The sequence below is a fragment of the Corythoichthys intestinalis genome, chromosome 7 (genome assembly GCF_030265065.1).
Source record: "Corythoichthys intestinalis isolate RoL2023-P3 chromosome 7, ASM3026506v1, whole genome shotgun sequence".
NCBI lineage: Eukaryota > Metazoa > Chordata > Actinopteri > Syngnathiformes > Syngnathidae > Corythoichthys > Corythoichthys intestinalis.
The window spans coordinates 32,811,025-32,830,167 of NC_080401.1; the positions used below are offsets into that span (position 1 = coordinate 32,811,025).

The 19,143-nt window shown below is 41.5% G+C and overlaps 1 protein-coding gene across 2 annotated transcripts in view; it reads right to left on the reverse strand.

Moving 5' to 3' along the window:
- The window catches only part of usp24 (ubiquitin specific peptidase 24), a 58,418-nt gene that overhangs the window by 15,856 nt on the left and 23,419 nt on the right, over window positions 1-19,143 (reverse strand). For both annotated transcript variants that reach the window (XM_057841316.1, XM_057841317.1), the window contains 31 exons: window positions 18,600-18,710; window positions 18,410-18,508; window positions 17,952-18,125; window positions 17,784-17,869; window positions 17,173-17,281; window positions 16,847-17,002; window positions 16,493-16,590; window positions 16,263-16,358; window positions 15,957-16,179; window positions 13,730-13,892; window positions 13,390-13,548; window positions 13,228-13,298; window positions 12,518-12,678; window positions 12,374-12,435; window positions 11,931-12,122; window positions 11,594-11,708; window positions 9,756-9,900; window positions 9,564-9,683; window positions 9,346-9,471; window positions 9,160-9,258; window positions 9,001-9,083; window positions 7,182-7,323; window positions 6,987-7,106; window positions 6,695-6,909; window positions 6,486-6,610; window positions 6,260-6,401; window positions 6,040-6,190; window positions 5,866-5,961; window positions 2,279-2,382; window positions 2,090-2,203; window positions 1,817-2,024 (listed from right to left, as the gene is read on the reverse strand). In XM_057841316.1, the coding sequence (XP_057697299.1) occupies window positions 1,817-2,024; window positions 2,090-2,203; window positions 2,279-2,382; window positions 5,866-5,961; window positions 6,040-6,190; window positions 6,260-6,401; window positions 6,486-6,610; window positions 6,695-6,909; window positions 6,987-7,106; window positions 7,182-7,323; window positions 9,001-9,083; window positions 9,160-9,258; window positions 9,346-9,471; window positions 9,564-9,683; window positions 9,756-9,900; window positions 11,594-11,708; window positions 11,931-12,122; window positions 12,374-12,435; window positions 12,518-12,678; window positions 13,228-13,298; window positions 13,390-13,548; window positions 13,730-13,892; window positions 15,957-16,179; window positions 16,263-16,358; window positions 16,493-16,590; window positions 16,847-17,002; window positions 17,173-17,281; window positions 17,784-17,869; window positions 17,952-18,125; window positions 18,410-18,508; window positions 18,600-18,710 (4,065 nt within the window). The remainder of the gene's footprint in view (window positions 1-1,816; window positions 2,025-2,089; window positions 2,204-2,278; window positions 2,383-5,865; window positions 5,962-6,039; window positions 6,191-6,259; window positions 6,402-6,485; window positions 6,611-6,694; window positions 6,910-6,986; window positions 7,107-7,181; window positions 7,324-9,000; window positions 9,084-9,159; window positions 9,259-9,345; window positions 9,472-9,563; window positions 9,684-9,755; window positions 9,901-11,593; window positions 11,709-11,930; window positions 12,123-12,373; window positions 12,436-12,517; window positions 12,679-13,227; window positions 13,299-13,389; window positions 13,549-13,729; window positions 13,893-15,956; window positions 16,180-16,262; window positions 16,359-16,492; window positions 16,591-16,846; window positions 17,003-17,172; window positions 17,282-17,783; window positions 17,870-17,951; window positions 18,126-18,409; window positions 18,509-18,599; window positions 18,711-19,143) is intronic.

Genomic DNA, 19,143 nt, shown 5'->3' on the forward strand with positions numbered 1-19,143 from the left:
ATTGATAAGATGTCTGCCCCCATGTCGGGCAGTCATTTTTTGGATATATTGACTTTTATTTACAGTTTTCTAAATTATTACAAATCAAATAAATGGAAAAATTTTTTTTTTCAATTTATTAAACAACAATCTGCACATGATTGTCTTTACCTTGCACTCAATGGCTGCCATTGACGGTAATAGAGTTGCTCTAAAAATTAACTGTTTTTACATGGACTACATATTGGCATATTACCGTATTTTCGGACTATATATATCGCACTGGAGTCATTTCAGTTTTATTTTAGTTAATGTTGGACCGATACCAGTATCGGTGTGGAGGCTGATACGGCGCAAAAAAATGGTGGCATAGGTATCGGCGAGTACCAACAAATAGGCCGCCGATACCATTTACTGGTATCACTTGAACGCAGCTTTCTTTCTCCTGACACTCACTGTTCTCTGTGTTGTGTGATGAGACGTGATCACTTTGCATGCTAAGCAGCTATCACTATTGGCCTGGTCCAGACCAATGAGAGCGGGCCAATAGCCAGTCTTAACCAATGCCGGGGCAGCTTTTTCATATGGAGGAAAAACAAACCAGGAAAGAAATGTCGGAGGTCTGGAAATAATTCAGCATATAAACTCCTTTGAGTAAAATGGCTGCATGCAAGATTTGCGGCCTAAAAGTTTCGAGAGGTGGAATTAAATCGGACGGTTTCAATACCTCAAACCTGATAAAACATTTGAAGATGAAACGTAAATGAACACAATGAGTTTGAGGCTGCAACAGCAGGACTGCTATCCAGGGGAAGGGAGCTGGACTGGAGCAACAAACCCTGGTCCGTTTATTTCATCTACTTTATCGTCTTTTATGGAAAGAAATGCCGCAATAATATGAGACCTGTTTCAAAACAGTGCTGTAGAAGTAAACAAAGTAAGCTAAGGTAAGTGGCTAAGCTGTGTGTGTGGGTGCGTGTGTGTGTGTGAGAAGAGTCTCGTGCGCTGTTTGCATTTGTTTTTTGCTCAAAAGACGGAGTTATGTTGCTGTTGGAGCACAGAGAGGGGGGCTGATAGAGAGACAGTATGCTGTGATAAGTTATTAATAAATTATTAGTAATATTTGTCACCCATACCAGGTATGCAATAACACGTTGTACTGGATTCACTTTGTATAAGTCTTTTTCCTATTTGACAAAGATAACCAGCAGCCTGACAAAGCCATGATAGCAATGATTTCACATCCAAGCATGTAGCTCTTCATATAAAGAGTATATATATATAAAGAGTATATATATATATATATATATTTCAAACAGAGTGGTATCTGAATCGGCCAATACTGCACAGCCAGGTATCTGTATGGGGGCCAAAAATGGTATCGTTGCAACACTAATTTTAGTTGTAATACAATGGAGAACAAATTGCTAAATGGGTATCTGTTAACATATTAACAGTTATGCAGATAACGATAAACACAATAAACTCTCGATTTCACTCGAAATCACTACCATCTTTAGTATCACTTTTGAACAACTGCACCAACTCGAAGTAGAGAGCACGCCTGCAGAGTAAGTAGCAACATATAAGTCGCTCCTGAGTAGTCGCAGGCCCAGCCAAACTATGAAAAAAGGTGTGACTCTTAGTCCGGAAAATACGCAGTGATAGATGTCCAATACTTTTGGACCTGGGGGGCTGCAAGCCATCATTTGCTTCCAGCCTCTCTTAGTCCAAATGGACTGGATGTCTTTCATCATCAACAGCCCTGAATTATGATCATTGCATGCCAGACACCTCAGCTAAAATGTATTTAGGTGAGTTAAGTTGCCTTTGTTACCTTTTGAGAAAAGTTACTGAAGAGGCTGAAGTACTGCGCGCAGTTCTTCACATTTTCAGGAACATCCTTATCCAACAGCGAGAGCAGGGCATCAGTCAGGCCATCCAGACCCGGGTCGGCAAAGTGCAGCGCGCTCTCCAGGGTCTTCTCCAGGATGGACGCCACCACCACGCGCACTTCTCTCATGCCACACTCCAGCAGACATATCCTTCAAGACGGACATACGTTTTACTACCAAGAATTTTTACAGAAAAAAAATTTGGACATTCCAACCTGGTCATTTCCCGTCCCTCTGGTCCAACCAGGTACTGGATCATCCACTGGCAAGCGGCGCTGCTTTTTGAGAGCAACACCTCTACAGTGGCCATCCACTCTTCGGTATCCACACTATGTTTGTCAAATCATGCCACATCAATTTTGTTGCTTGTTGTTGTGCTTTACCAATAAGTGTTTGTTCAATACCGGAGCTTCTTTTTGGTGTGCAGGTAGGTATGCAGGAGGAACTGGACAGCGAGCTGGAGACTCTCTTTTGCCATGGCCTGGTAGTCTGGATGCTTTAATTTAGTCTGGAACAACAAAATTAGGTAGCTATAGAACTGTGTTTTGAATACTTGTCAAAAGGGTTGTTCTGATCATGTTTTTTTGCTCCCGATCCGATCGTTTTAGTTTGAGTATCTGCCGATATTTCCCGATCCGACTGCTTTTTTTTGCTCCCGATTCAATTCCCATCATTCCCGATAATTTTCCTCGATCATATACATTTTGGCAATGCATTAAGAAAAAATTGAATAAAGCTCGGACGAATATATACATTCAACATACAGTACATAAGTACTGTGTTTATTATGACAATAAATCCTCAAGATGGCATTTACATTATTAACATTCTGTGAGAGGGATCCACGGATAGAAAGACTTGTGACTTTGTATATTGTGACTAAATATTGCCATCTAGTGTATTTATTGAGCTTTCAGTAAATGATACTGTAGGCATGCCCAAATGCATGATGGGAAGTGGAACCATGACTGTGCGTAGTGCTACCAATTGATATATCTTCTCTGCGTTGGGAAATAACATAAGGTGTTAAGATCAATTGCTACCTTGCTTCCCCACATCGCTTCCCATAGGTAAAATGGTGCCATTACAGATTGATCGCGACAATGCGTGAATGGGTCGTGCAGCGCATGCATCAATTGCGTTAAATACTTTAACGTGGTACATTTTTAAAAAAAATTAGCTACCGCCGTTATCGGGATAAATTTGATAACCCCACCTTAAGCCTAAACTAGACTCTGGATGAGTGTAACATTATGTCTTTAACAATAAATACGATTAGAAAACGATTGAATTAAAGATATATATGTATTAAAAAAAGGCATGGCCGATATTTTTTTGCTGATTCTGATACTTTGAAAATGACGTGATCTGACCGGATCGATCGGCACATCTCTACTTGTGAAGCATTTTTTCTTCTTGAATCCAAAAGGCACAACACCAAGAACTATTTTTCGCTGTCAAAACCTTCACAAAATAAATAAATAAATAAATAAAAATTAAATAAAATAACAGCATGGATTATCAATTTCGTTCACCATGATAATACCACCACATTTTCCTTATATTGGTGCTTTCTGTACTGCACTTTTATTCAAAAAGAAAATGAACCCTTGCGTATTCAGTTCACTAGGGGTGGGAACCTCATGGTACCTGACGATACGATTTGCGATACAAAGCTCATGATAACGATGATCTCATGATATGGCGATACAACAATTACAGATACATTGGTCAGGAAATCATTCTAGGATATTCTAAAAAACAACTAAAAACAGAAAAACAACCTATCTTCATCCTTCTGCTGTAAGTTTATCACTAGTGGATGTCCAATCTATTTGAACTAGGAGGGTGGCAGCGAACAAACCCCTCCCACTTCAAACGGGGCCCCTCCTACTTGTATGGCCGTCCGTAGCAGGTTATTTTGGTAATGGTAAATGGTGTCATACTTTTATAGCGCTTTTCCACCTTTCAAGGCCCTCAAAGCGCTTTACACTACATCGCCAGCCACCTACTGGTGATGCAGCACCAGGAGCAACGTGAGGTTCAGTATCTCCCTCAAGGATACTTAGACGAGTTAACCAGGGTGGAGAATCGAACCCACAACCTCTGTCTGGGTTGGGGGAAAACTACTGAGCGAAGTCACGCCACTTTGGGCCATTTCAGGTCATTACTCATTACCTGTTGATTTCCAGTGACTTCCTGTTGATTTCCGGGCATTTTATGGGTCACTTCCTGTTCTGTAACCCCAAATCAACAGGAAGTGATCTGGGAATGAATAGGCAGTGACTCAATCTCAACAGGCAGTGACCTACAGATGCCCTAACATGAATAGAAAGTGACCTGTAAATGCCCCGAAAATCTGAACGAGTGACTGAATGCTTTGGAACGTTAATTCGCCCTTCCCGGTCTTAACTGTTTGGGTGTCGAGAGCTGTGAGTGGCAGCCATAGAGTTAACTGAAACACTATTAAAGTAGAAGATTTTTGGAGCAAATAGACACTGACATTGACACCTTTTTAAAATGATATCTTGATTCTTGGCATGAGGATATCGATAACCTTTTGGGATGCAAAGTAACATGATATATCACCATTTCGATATTTTGTCACACCCTTAATATTCACAGTTTAAGCCAGGGTGTTTAGCTCAGTTGTTGCTGTCACAGTGGCGGGCAGGCTTCGATCCGCGGTTAGGCAAAAAAAAAAAAAAAAAAAAAAAAAAAAAAAAAAAACATTATTTTTTACCTGTCCTGTTCCGCTGTGAGCAAAATATACAATTCATTGAACTGAGGTCCACTTTACTTAAAATGTTGAGTTCATACTACTTCTATGAAGTCCAGCTTACTTGCTTTTTTGAGTTTCTCATAAAAACTTGAAAATTCAAGTTTAGACAGTTCAATTTTTTTTCTAATTTTTTAACAGTGTGCATACCAGTGTTGTTAGTAACAGTGTAATTTTTTTTCAGTAGTGAGTAATCTAATTAATTACTTTTCTCATCTTGGCAACGCCGTTACCATTACTGAGGATGTAAAGGCGTGCGTTACTATGTGTTACAACGTTGGTTGAATGATGCGAGAAAAGTCTGAGAGACACGGACACACGGAGACGAGAGAGCAGAGCAGGAGTTGGGAAGAGGGAAGGGAGTTGTGTTGCGGTTGCAAACGTGATGCTAGGTGGCTCCAATTATACCTGACTGTAGCAGATAAGTCTATAACCTACGCCCACATGATGCTACGGTAGATATCACAAGTATATAGAACTAGATGCGAAATGATAGACCTGCCGGCGTTCGTAAACAGCCGCCCTCTTATGGCAGTAGACTTCTTAGGAAGGCCCTGTTGTAGAGAAACTTCCTAGCGAACCTAAGTAACCTTTTATCTAGAATACTCCTTAATCAGCAAAATCTTGTCTTGAATCTATCTTTAAATGATGAAACAGTTTTAAAAAACTTTCACATATTGAAAGTAGACAAAAGGGAACTAATGCAATAACGGGAGCAATGTTAACAACTTCAACGGTTGATTCACAACATTAAATGACTTGGTAAATGGTGTTATAGTTGTATAGCGCTTTTCTACCTCTCAAGGTACTCAAAGCGTTTTACACTACATTGCCATCTACCTGCTGCACCAGGAGCAATGCGGGGTTCAGTATCTTGCTCAAGGATACTTAGGTGAGTTAATCAGGGTGGAGAATCGAACCCACAACCTCTGGGTTGGGGGGGCAACTACTCCACCACTGAGCCACACCATCCAAACACAGCTAAGGTTTCTTTCATTCCCCCCCAAAAAAACAAAACACAAAAAAAAAACATGAAAGGTAACACCAGTTACTTTGCCAAATAACTACTAACTCTTACATTCAGGCAACTGAGTTACTAATTCAATTACTTTTTGGGAGAAGTAATTTGTATCTTTAATTACTTTTTTAAAGTAAGATTAACACCACTGGTGCATACAATGCTCAACTAAATCTAAGTATATAAAGACATACTGCATTGACGGAGGCCAACGAGAGGGTGAAGTTGAAGTAGTCGCTGTTGTAGACGTCTCTGTTCCTCATGAACTTGAGATTCTCATCCCTCACCATCTACAAGCGGAGTGATACAACAATCGACGTTAGCTTTGCGAGTGTTGGTGAAATGTCCCCTGTAAGCTTGACACCCACCTGGTAGATGCTGGCGGGCATCTTCTCCACAAACAGGCCCTTCTTCTCGCCCTTGCGGACCAGGCGGGTTAGCAGGGTGAGGCGATCGTTGTTAGCCCTAGGGGGGCGCGGGGATGACTGTGGCGAGACGTCAGGAGAGGATGGCGCGGACCTAGAAAATATAGGTTAATGATGTTAATGTACTTCTTTGTTAGTTTCAGAGCAATTGGTGTTCACTCACAGTGTGAGATCCTCTGCTTCTTGCCTCATGATGCTGACCCTACTTTTTTTGGGTAGGACGGGTGAGTTTTGCTCACTTATTTTTTGATAAAACAGCATGTAGGCATTCCAGTATCTCCTCCTCACATCGGGGTAAGGGTTGGCTGCACACAAATGCACACACACAGAAATCAAGACTTTGCAGATGTCTTTTATGTAGATTAAAATGATTTGTGCATGTTGCTTACACTGGTCATAAACTTTGGGCCTGTACTCTCCTCCGAAGCACTCGTACTCTAAAGTTTCGTCGTTCATGTCAAACTCTTCCACCATGTTGTCGTTGAACTTATACCAACGTCCACGTGAGCTGCCACTGCACACAAATAGAATATAAAATATGTAAAAAAAAAAAAAAAAAAAAAAAAAGATTTTTCCACTTATGAAGAGGGTCGTTTACCGTCTATCTTTGATAAAGGAATAGTAGTGGCCAGCATGCGCCTGACCGCTGTGGACCACCACGCCCACCAGCTCGTAGTTCTCCGAAATGGTGACTTTTTTCCTGGGTGAGCCTCCGGACGGAACGTCGCCTCGCCCCTCGCCGCCCTCCCCGCTGCAGTCCTGACGAGCCATGCCAGACACTGTGTACGGCTCCATGTTTAGCACCCAAGGGAACTGCAAACACAGAAAGTTGTCAACTCTTATCCTGGCATGGACAAAAAAATATGCAGATGACCACCTTTGAAACGCACCCGAATCTGTTCGTCATACTTAATGGAACGTCCGCTTTCCCAGTCAAAGCCAAAACGCATGAGATGAATGCAGAGAACGCTAGGCAGGGATTTGATGCAAGTCCTCTTCACCGTGGTCCTCTGTACATGTGAATATGAGACATTCTAAGAATCTTTGAAACAAAATTTATGATAAAACAGAAAAGGCGGACATACCTTTTCCTTGCATTTCTCGCAGTAGTAGGCATTACTGCCCTCCAGAACCTCACCTCGGACAAACTGGTCCAGTGAGATCTCCAGACTTTGGCAGGACGTCACACCAAGATTCAATGCCATGAATGTCTCTTCACGTTCGTACCTACAACCCGGATTTGATAGAACTGCCAGTTCAGATGATATTTGTGTATTTTGAAAGACATCAAATATACACAGCATGTATATACAGTGAGGAAAATAAGTATTTGGACACCCTGCGATTTTGCAACTTCTCCCACTTAGAAATGATGGGCCGGTTTAAAATATTCATGGTAGGCGATTGTCCACTGTGAGAGACAATCTAAAAAAAAAAAAAAAAAATCCAGAAATCACCGTGTATATATATTTTTTTTCAACAAATTGTTTGTATTATACTGCTGCAAATAAGTATTTGAACACTTGAGAAAATCGATGTTAATATTTGGTACAGTAGCCTTTGACTACAATTACAGATGTCAAACGTTTCCTATAACTTTTCATCAGGTTTCCACAGACTGTAGCAGGGATTTTTTCACGGCTGCTCCACAGAGATCTTCTCTAGATCAAGGTTTCTGGGTTGTCACAGAAATACGGAGTTTGAGCTTCCTCCAAAGATTTTCTATTGGGTTTAGGTCTGGAGACTGGCTAGGCCCCTTCAGAACCTTTTTACGAAGCCATTCCTTGGTTATTCTGGCTGTCTTCTTCAGGCCATTGTCATGTTGAAAGACCCAGTCATGACCCATATTCAATGCTCTAACTGAGGGAAGGAGGTTATTACCCAAAAATCTCACATTACATGGCCCTGGTCATCTTCTCCTTCATACAGTGCAGTCGTCTCATCCCATATGCAGAAAAACACCCCCCAAGCATGATGTTACCACCCCCATGCTTCACAGTAGGGACGGTGTTCTTGGGATGGTACTCATCATTCTTCTTCCTTCAAACACCATGAGTGGAATGAAGACCAAAAAGTTCATATGCTCCTATGACTCCTCTGGTTTAAGCAGGGGAACTTTCCGTGCTGTGCATGATTTTAAACCAAGACGCCTTAGTATATTACCAATAGTAACCTTGGAAATTGTGGTCCCAGCTCCTTTCAGGTCATTGACCAGCTCCTCCTGTGTAGTTCTTGGCTGATTCCTCACCATTCTTAGGACTATTTAGACCTTATGAGATAGATCTTGCATGGAGCCCCAGTCCGAGGAAGATTGACAGTCATGTTTAGCTTCTTCCATTTTCTAATAATTGCTCCAACGGTGGATCTTGTATCACCAAGCTGCTTGGCAATTGCCCCGTAACCCTGAGCAGCCTTGTAGAGGTCTACAATTCTGTCTCTGGTGTCTTTGGACAGCTCTTTGGTCTTGACTATGTTAGGAATTAAGAGTCTTTCTGATTGTATGGGGTGGACAGGTGTTTATATGCAGCTAACCGCCTCAAACAGGTCAAAAAGTCAGACTCAAACTACCTCCACTTACTCGTTGGACTTTTTAAAGGCAACCAAAAGGTCTTGGACGCTCACAATTCTGGCTAATAGACAGGTGTTCAAATACTTATTTGCAGTCGTATAATACAAATAAATTGTTAAAATAACCATTCACTGTGATTTCTGGATGTTTTTTTTCTTTAGATTGTCTCTCACAGTGGACAAGCATCTACCATGAAAATTTCAAACCCGCCCATCATTTCTAAGTGGGAGAACTTGCAAAATCGCAGGGTGTTCAAATACTTATTTTCCTCACTGTACTTATTGCATTATGAGTGAAGGAACAAAAATGAAGCAGTATGAAAATCGAAAACTCACCGATGAGGACAGTCTTTACAAATCTTCTGGTCAGAAAAGATGCCCTGAAATGTGTTCTTGAAGATTTGCTCACGGCCCATTTTCTGGTCAGAGGGAATAAGCGTATTTAAAATGTGTTCAATGGCACACACAGCCTCCTATATAACCTAATGATCATACTTTGAGATGCTCGTCAAGCTGGTCCACAAGGCTGGTAAAGAATTCATAAGCGTCTTGTTGCTCTCGAACGTACAACTCTTTGTTCCACATCTTGAAGATCTAAAATACATAGGTTACATAGGCAATTTATAGGTTACAAAAAGTTTAATCCGTAAATAGAAGTTTTTTTCTGAATGATCTCAATACCTTCCAAAAGTTTTCCGGTACATAGTACTGCAGTTTGCTCTCCATCAGGTGACCAAACAAAGACTGAACCTGGTAGAAGACGCTTTCATCAGGCTGGTCTGTGTCGTCCTCGATGGATAGGAAGGCCTTCAGAATTAATAAACACACACATTAACGCTCGTGTATACAACATATAAACAAATAAACAACAACAACAAAAAAGACAGTAGCACATGTACCTCTGGTAGGCCTGGTTGCATGTAAAGCTGCTGGAAAACAGCATTCATATAACATGTGGCGCCTCCATTCTTCAGGCCCACAAAACCTGAAACTGAGCGGCTCTCTACAGGGGGAAGATACTGACACGTGCAAGATATGAGAGTTAAGCTTCACAGCTCAGTTATCAGTGGGTTCGAATATCGGCATCTTACATCGAACTCTTTACAAAGCGACGGGTCAGATTGGTGGTGCATGGAGAGCAACTCTCTGGTGATCAGGCGTAGGTTGGATAGTGAGCTGTCAGCCAGCATCACCAAAACCTCGTAGGCCGCCAGACGGCTGCTTGCAGTGCTGCACCTAATGAAGATTGGACAGAAGGGGACAAAGAAGCTTTTTTTACCCCCCTCTCTTCCAAACTGTCTCTGATAGGAGTGGACTGATCACAATTTTCTGGCCGATCACCGTTTTTTCAAAAGGCTGACCTGCCGATCTCAATATTTGCAGATGTTGATTTTTTTTTTTTTTTTCACAACAGCACGCACTTAAGGCCCAAGTACACCAGATGCATGATCGTTGCGCTTCCGGTCCGGTTCAGTGTTGACTGCGTGCCATGCAGTACGTCAAAAATAGGCAAATCATACCGGCTGCGCACGGCTGCGGTCCGCCAACTCCGTCCCCTCATGAGCTCTCGCGTGATCGCGCGCGATAATGTGCCATTTAAAACAACGACAAACACACGGAGTCTGTAGTATGTACTCATCAGAGAAGCAGAGAGAGAGCACATTTATATCTATGAAGAGTCAAGTGAAATGTAGGAAAGAAAGAGAAACGTCTTGAATAGATCACCAGGTCAAAACTTGTGGGTGTCTCTTTTTTCTCTTTCGTACTTTTCCCCCTCGACTCTGTATACAAACACCGAGATTGTGTGTGTGCCGGGCACGAGAATTTCTGCAGTGGAACCACTTCCAGATACGCTGCTTTTTTTTTTTTCCTTTTCGCTTAGCACGTCGTGTGTTTGATATCATTGCCAGAAAAACACACATAATAGGACACTTTGCAGTTTCACTTTTAATGCTGCCTTATAATAACAATCTGCTGCATCGTATATCACTTTGTGACTTTCCACCTCCATGATGAAGCGCTCATCATCCATCTTCACTCGTGTTTAAACCGTGATTAGGCACCTGGGCTTTTGACGTCAGGCCCAGCTCCGCCCATTTTGTCGGATGCGTGTCCGGCAAAAATACAAAATAGCCTATACCATCCGGCGGGCATGCGGCACGCCGGAGGTGGTTTGCAGTCAATCCGGAGCACTGACGCGGCCGGTATACGTTGAACAATATGATATAATGGGAACGGATAGGCTCCGGCGCTATTTTTTACCGGAGTCGGACCGGAACCGCAACGATCACGCATGTGGTGTACTTGGGCCCTTAATCTTGTTTTATTGTACAATAAGGAAAATTACCTGTCATCTTAGTCTGTTTTTAAGTAGAAATGCAGTAGTTCTCCAAAAAAAAAAAAAAAAAAATTGAAAACTTTAAAACCTTTTTCATTTTTTCTCCAAAATAAGATCATCCTTTACCAAAAAATAAAATGCAGCAGTATTCTGCTCCCCAAAATATGTAGAAGAGAACTACTTATTTAGTAGTTTAGTTTGGAAGTCTTTATTTTTTTGTAACTTAATCCCTTGTAATGTTAGAACAGTCAATGTGAGCCAAGAGCGAGCACTCACTAAACAACAGTAACCATCAGACGGAATTCAATCCGAAAGGGAAGAATGTAATGAGGCCATTTATTGGCCGCAAAACAATTACCACACAGTGACTATATGGAACGCCAATACAAATAACTCTCCTTCCCACATTAACGCAACAAAGAGCTGCAGACGTTACAATCGTAAACATTACATTGAAGTCGTATTTGTAATAATCAACTGATCACCGATCCCCCCAAATTTATGAAATCGGCCAACAGATGAATTGGAGCACCTTTAATCTCTGATGATCCTCAAAAAACATCTTCAGGGTTAGTTGATTTAACATCTTACTTGGGGTAGAAATCGTGGCTGGGGGCGGGCGAGGCGGTGGAGTTGGAGGTGTTGATGATGATGCGTGATGCTCGAAACAAGAAGTCATCCAACAGTTGCTGGATCAAAGACGGGCCTGTGCAGAGAGTTATGCTAGATGTTCATACTGCAAACGAATACCCAGGAGGTATATAAAGGTTATATTTGATCATTGAATTTCTGTTCAGTGAAGGTCGTTGTAGCCAATAAAGCAAGATCGCTGGAAAAACATAAAAGGACCAACCCTCCTATTGCCCTCCATTTTCACTTCATGTGAGTGTCACAGCCAGGTGTCCTTATACTTATGTTGTGCACTCACCAAGATGCTCCTTTTCCTTGCCACAAAGCGACAGCAGGGTCTTGATGAGCCGCAGGTGTCCCGCCAGGAGGATGTTGTCCGCCTCGCTGGTCTCCATCTCTGAGCTCCAGCTGGGCTCAAAGTTGTCCAGCCAAGAGATTTCATCCTCTAGCATGGTGGCGGAAATGACTTGTGACGCTTCCATCTCCGAAGCTGCATGGGGTAAACAGAATGGTAGTGGTCTGAATGGCCAAACTTTTTAATTTGAAGTTGAAAGTATAGTGAACCCTTATTTAATGTGAACTCACCCAGAATATGTAAATAGCCACAGTATAGAGACTAACAAAACCTTCCTATATGATTTAAACTAATTAAAATCATAATTTAAACTGTATCCACTTTTTGGAGTCACTGCAAATATTCCCCATCAGAGTGAATAGTCATGACTTTAAATCTTATCTTACTTGTTAGATCATCAAGTAGCTGACATCGCAAGTCAAAGTACTCTGTGCACTGGGACAGCAATCTGTCGGTGAAATCAAATCAAAGACATTAACCTCTTGCGGCACTTATCATTTTTGGATCCCTTTCATTTTATTAGAGCTTACCTCTGGTTGACTCCCCTCATGACCGACGTGGAACTCCACAGTGGAAGCTGAGCGGTGAGGACGACAGAGAGCAAAAACAAGTTGGGTTTTTGGACATCGGCGAAGCCTGACGTGTCTGACTGGCTCAGAGTGTATAGCTGGTCACAGGCCACGCGGCGGATCTAAAAGAGAAGCCAAATACGCACTCACAACTAAAATAACATACAGACAGGATTAATAAAATTAACACCTGAATGTGAGAATGGGAATCATTACAGGATATCTTTTCTTAATATGATCTATGAATGACATCAAATACTCAAACATGTCAATTGTACATTTTGCAATTTAGTGGAAGAGCATTTACATGTTTTGCCTTTCACAGTATGTCCTTGGCATTCAAATATAAGATGAGTACAGCTTTAATATAATTTTCAGTCGGTGAAACTTAATATTGTCTTCCAAGACACATGATCCCTTGCAGTGGTTGGGCAGGGTGGGTGATCACTGTTTTAGTTGCTGAAAATAAGCATTGAAAAGGAGGAATAATATGGGAATTTTACTTTTTAATGTATTGTTAAAATTAGTTGGGACTTAAACTGCCAACCCACCCAAACAAATGTGGGGAAAAAAAACAAGTTTGTAAATCTTCTGTTCGACAATTTCTTTACTGTGCTAAAAAAAAAAAAAACAGTTTTGAATTGTGCAAAAAAAGCATAATGCAGCTCTACCTCTCCACTGGGAGAACCCAGCAGCACATCAATGATGAAATCATTGACAGAGGGTAGGTTGTAGAAAGAGGCTGTAGAGAGAAAAACATACAAAATGTCATCACAACACGAAGTACAGAAAGATGACAACAGTAGTGAATACAAATATGACTTGATTCTTACAAAGTTGCTGACAGCGTAGCTGCAGGCAGGTGACCAGGAGCGACAGCGCCTCACGGGCGATGATGGCATCTTTTATGGAGACACTTTGCTGTCGAACACAAATGCCAGCATGCAGCGCCGTTGGTGTTTCTCCCTCACTGCTGGAGCTGCAGTTACTTCCTGCATTCAACAAGCATTGTCAGTGCTATGAAATCTTCACTGGCTACAAGCAGATGACAAATGATTGACGTAGTTGCCAATTTCACATGTGCTGCATCACCAGAGACAGGAATATTTTATTTATAGGCCATTAAAAAGTCTTTTCACAATTTCCATTTTTACCAAATATGCAATCTCTCACCTGTGCTACTGACTCTGGTGCGCACTCCCTGAGAAAGAAATGAGGCATGGGTCTCTCTGATGGGCTGTGGGCTGCCGACGAGATCCAGCCGGCCCGCAGCCGCTGCCCAGGTCAGTCGCATGAAACATGCGACGGTGGAGGTGAAGTCACCCACCTCCATAGTCTAGAACAGATAGAGTTATAGACACTTTTGTTGCATTGTGTCGCCATACACAGGGTTCCAACAGATTTCCTCAAGTTACATTTAAGACTTTTTAAGACCTAATTAAGACCATGTATTTCACAGCCGTATCGACAAAGAAAAACAAAATCCGTGAATTTGTATTAATTTCTTTCTCGAAGTGGAAATGTGTCCAGGATGTAAGAATCCAGCATATTGAATAGGCTACACACAAAAGCACATGACACCACCAATTTGGCTACGTAAGCAGTTTTATCGGCACCACAAGTAAAAGTGTTGGCAATGTTCGAGTCTGGGAATATGTACCTGAAAAGCTCAGAAATACCTTTATTGCTATTGTAAGAATTGTGTTTAGCAATGGTGTGCAGAATCCACAACACCTCTGCTTTCATGGTTGCTGTGGACCCAAACAATGTACGTAGATCCATGCAGGGGGGCTGCAGCACTAGCATCTAGGTGGCTTGTGTTGGCTGCTGTTGCTTCGCTTACATTAGCAGCTTGCCGGCAAGCTTTAGCTTCTGTCTCTTCAGGCTTGTGAGCAGCTGGCTGGCTTAAACAGGCAGACTGAAAAACGCCGGCAACGGAGGGAGTTTGTTTCTCTCCTCTCATGGTGGTTATGTGCTTGGACGATTTAGTATGGGACTCTAACTCCTTCATGCCCATTGTACCTGTCTGAATTTTTTTTTTTTTTTGCATACGATGCAACACTGCTATCCACTGGTTCGAGTGAAAGGATTGTTTATGCCACCACGTTTCGCTGAATTTTCCCCATCTCTATTATATGAAATGTATGGCTAGGTGTAAAAAAAATCTGCATCTGTGTAGTATAGAGTATAACATTTTGTTGGGACTCCCGTTGTGACACAGGATTCATGCGGGAATCCCACGGGATGGGATTAATAATTTTATTAATCCCGTGATCGAAGCGGGACTTGAATGAAAGTCAACGGGAGTGTGCAGGAGTGGGAGCGACATCGATCTGTATGAAAATAGTGATCTTTTTTAGCTGGTCGCACAGCACACCAAATTGAAGTGATTTCAGTGAGCCAACGCTGTTTTGACTTGGGTTAGCAAGTCAAAAGAACTACACAATATTCCAGAATCCATTAGTGCTTGCAATCGTCGATTTTGACCTGGGGCTGCTGTTCTCAATAATTGGCTCTTTCGCCCCGTTTATTTATTTAGGCTACGTTATTTAATCAAAATGACAGATGACACTTTTGAGGAGAAATGAAACACGGACAAGTTGCATACATTATAAATTTTAAGACCCAAACATCAAAATTCAATACTTTTTCAATACTTTTTAAAGAATTATTTCCAAATTCATAAATTCAATGCTTTTAAGAAATTTTAAGGCCCCGCAGTAACACTGCATAAAGTTTATTATATTGAATTAACTGGCAGTGAATAATCATGTTTTATTGCCCTAAAGATACAGGCAATTATCCACTGCTGTAGGGCATGATTAAAGTAATTTTCCCCATCTGATCAGTTGTTAAATTGGGAGAATAATAGTTGAGGAAACACTGATGTTAATTGTCTCCCAAGCTGGTCATCAGACAAAAGTTTACGACAGCATATAAACTAATAGTTAGTTCCTTTAGACTGCCTGGAGGGAGGGCTCAAAAAAGCGCTCGCTTTGTTAATCTTATTTTCTTATGTGGGGGGACACTAACTAAAATGGCTAGTCCTCCATTATAATGAAATTTGATAGGTATATATATATATTATATCTAGAGGTGACGTGATAGATGAGTGGTTAGCATGTCTACCTCACAGTTCGGAGATCAAGGTTTGAATCCCAGGCTCCGGCTTTCCTGTTTGGTGTTAAAGCGCTTTGACACTATATGCTCATTTACCTCCTGATGACACAGCATTAGGAGTAACGTGGGGTTCAATATCTTGCTCAAGGATACTTGGGCAAGGGCACCAAGGTGGGGAATCGAACCAACAACCTCTATGAGGAACAATTACTCTACCACTGAGCCACACCGACCCACCCCCCCAGTTAAAAAAAATCAGTATCCATGAACCTCACATTACCTGAATTGCCACACGTGCAGCCGGTATAATCTCCTCCACTCTTATGGATGAGCGTTCAGACAGCGACATCTGCCTGTACGAGGCCTTCTCCGGTGTTGCACATAGAGAGAGCTGGCGGCCTGTTCGAACTGCGTTGCGGAAAGGTCGGGATGACAGTGCATCGCCATCCCGGATGACATCATCATCTAGCACCGCAGGCATGCTCTGGCCAACGAGAAGGAACCTATGGATTAAAAAAAAAAAAAAAGTTTAGTTCAAAAGGTCAATTTTTTGCTCATCTATGATGCATTTGACAGTGTGCTTCACCTGGCCAACTGAAGACATATGGAGTAGACGCCTTGTCGGGTCTCATAGTCCACTTCTGATGGGATGGAGTCTCTTTGCATTACATTCACCACCAGACTGCAAGTGAACAGAGATGCTACTTTCAAAGGAAGCACAAAATATATTCGTATGTTGCTCAACGTTACGGCTCAGCTCCATTACAAAGACATCCTTCACTAAGTTGTGGAATACGGATAACGTAAGAGTCATACCTGAGTCCTCCTGCTTTGAGGAAGTTATCACAGAAGGACTTGCTGCTGGTTTTAGCCATTTCGTCATCAGATGTGGGCATTAGTTTTGAACTCAGCACCTGAGTTTTACATGGAAAACTAAGCATCATTCATCCATCCATCCATCCATGCAGTTGAATATACAAACAAAATTAGTTACACTTGCAGAATATAATACAAGAGCTGTTGCTAAATAAATGGAACCATATGTTGTGATTATCAACAAATCTGAGGATAATTTTGTGTAAGGAAAGCTTTCTTTTCTAAACCTCTTACATCATTACATTGATAAGGAACACTTTATCTTAAAGCTGTTTTTCAAATGTGTCACGGTACCTCCAGGTTGTAGAGGACTCTAAATGTAGACATGCCTGGGGCTGAAGACCTGAACAAGGACTCCAGAATGGATGCAGCACTTGGCTGGTGCTGCTGCTTGGAGGCCATGGATGGAGAGCGGGAGCCTGTCCCTTGGCCAAGGGTGAACAATGTCTTCTATAGCATAGATAAGATAGGGAAAGGTTTAGGCAGCAGGAAACCAAATGCCCAGAATCACCATGCCGATTTCATATGACCCCAAACACTAAAAGACTTGCAAGGACCCTCAGATTTCAACTTTATTTTTTTAAAATTGAGACCCTGCTTTTGTAAGTGGCCGAGTCTACCTGATGGCTCCACACACTGGATTCTTTGGGGACAAAATTATCGAGAGCGTCTTGCACCTCGGGATCTGTTGGGATTAGGAGGAGCAATTTTCTCACACGCAGTGTGATCCTAGGAGGAAAAACACATTTTCTTATCAGCCGATCTAAACTTTTGCCAATATGTAATGTAGCTGCATCTTCAAAATGTTGTCATACTGGGGTAATTTATGTCAATAGCACCAATCAATCAATCAAATTTATTTATATAGCCCTTTACAAAAACCCGAAAGGCCCTCAAAGTGCTTTACAACAAAACATGGCTCAAGATAAATAAAAGGCAGGAAAATATTATACAATGACATTTAAAAAATAAAGTAAAACATACAAAAAAATGCAAAATTCACATTTTATAATGTAAACAACTATTCACAGAGGATTGTGATTGAACCATTTTGCAAATAAGAAAAACAATTTCGTATAACTGACTTGCTTCTCTAAAATGTTTATACTGATCTATATCAATAAACTGTAAATTTGATACACACCATATTTCTAAAACAATTCATAAACTAAAAGGGAAACAGATCATCGTACTTAACCACAAATATGCAGGAAATAATAGAATTATTTACCTGGTTTCATCCAAATTAGCCAACTGGTAAAGCATCTCAAACACATTGCACACCAGCGCCATGACAACACCTGGAAGGGATTTTTCCTAGAAAAAAAAAAAAAATCACAAACGCATAAGTAACATAAATTTCGCAAAGTAAAACTATTAACGGTCATTCAGAACATACCTGCTCCAGGGCATAGGCGGAGTTGAAGACTGCTGAACTGGAACTACTGGAGGCGGAGGCGGACGACTCAGAGCTTCCCGAGGGCGTGCCCGTTCCTGAGCTTTTCACCGTGAGGCTCTGCTCATCGCTAAAGCCCAGCTGGGACAGCAGTTTCTGGTCCCGATTCATGGTCAACTAACACGTGGTGAAGGGACAGCGGCGGGATCGAATGAGAGAAAATAATAAATAAAAACAGGGATGTTGCTTATAGTAGTGTTTCCCCTGCCACTCCATAGACATTTAAGCCAAATGGATACAACGACTTTCAATTGACATTGGCTTCAGGGGAAACACATGACTGGGAGAGGTGTACAGTACTTTAATGAGGGAGTGAGAGATAAAAATAGTATATTTGAAAAAAACAAGAAAAAAAAAAAAGGATCGCAAAGCTGCTATCATTGACAATCAGCAACACGTACCACACTATCATTGGCAAAGATCTGGACGTTATCCACTGGACAGCTCAAGTGCTCGGATATCTTCCACCGGATGCTTCCTATTGTCTCATTACTGTGGGTCTGCAGGCACAAAAGAGAGAAAGAGTGAGGGAGATGTTTGCTGGAGATGCTAATGAATAAAGTGGTATTGCGGGGAAAGCAACTACAATACCTCTAAGGTGAATGTATCTTTGGTTGACTCATAAGTGATGTGAAGAGTGACAGGGTGTCCATTGAACGATGCCCCGTGAGGTAGAATAGTGCGAGGAACAGAGTACATATCCTGTATATGATAATTGAATAGTTCAACAGAAATCACACAACCATCTGACTGATACTGTATTTAATGTAACGCTGGTTAAAAAAATTGACTATAGTCAATTTGAATTTTGGAGTTAAAGCCTTGCTGATATGGTCGATGACTTATTATTCATATAACTATGCTTTATTATTATTATTTTTTTTTTAAAGGTACTAAACTTATCATACATGCATGTATGCATGCAGTCCAATATAAAAGTAGCGTTTGCAATTTTGTGGTGTATGCTTATATGCATTTATAGTAAGGGTGTAACGGTACATGTATTTGTATCGAACCGTTTCGGTACGGGGTACTCGGTTCAGAACGGAGGCGTACCGAACGAGTTTCTGACGTAATGTAACCCTTACTTTTCGAGGCTGTGAGTCGATCGGGTTACAGTTTCTTTGACACTGTG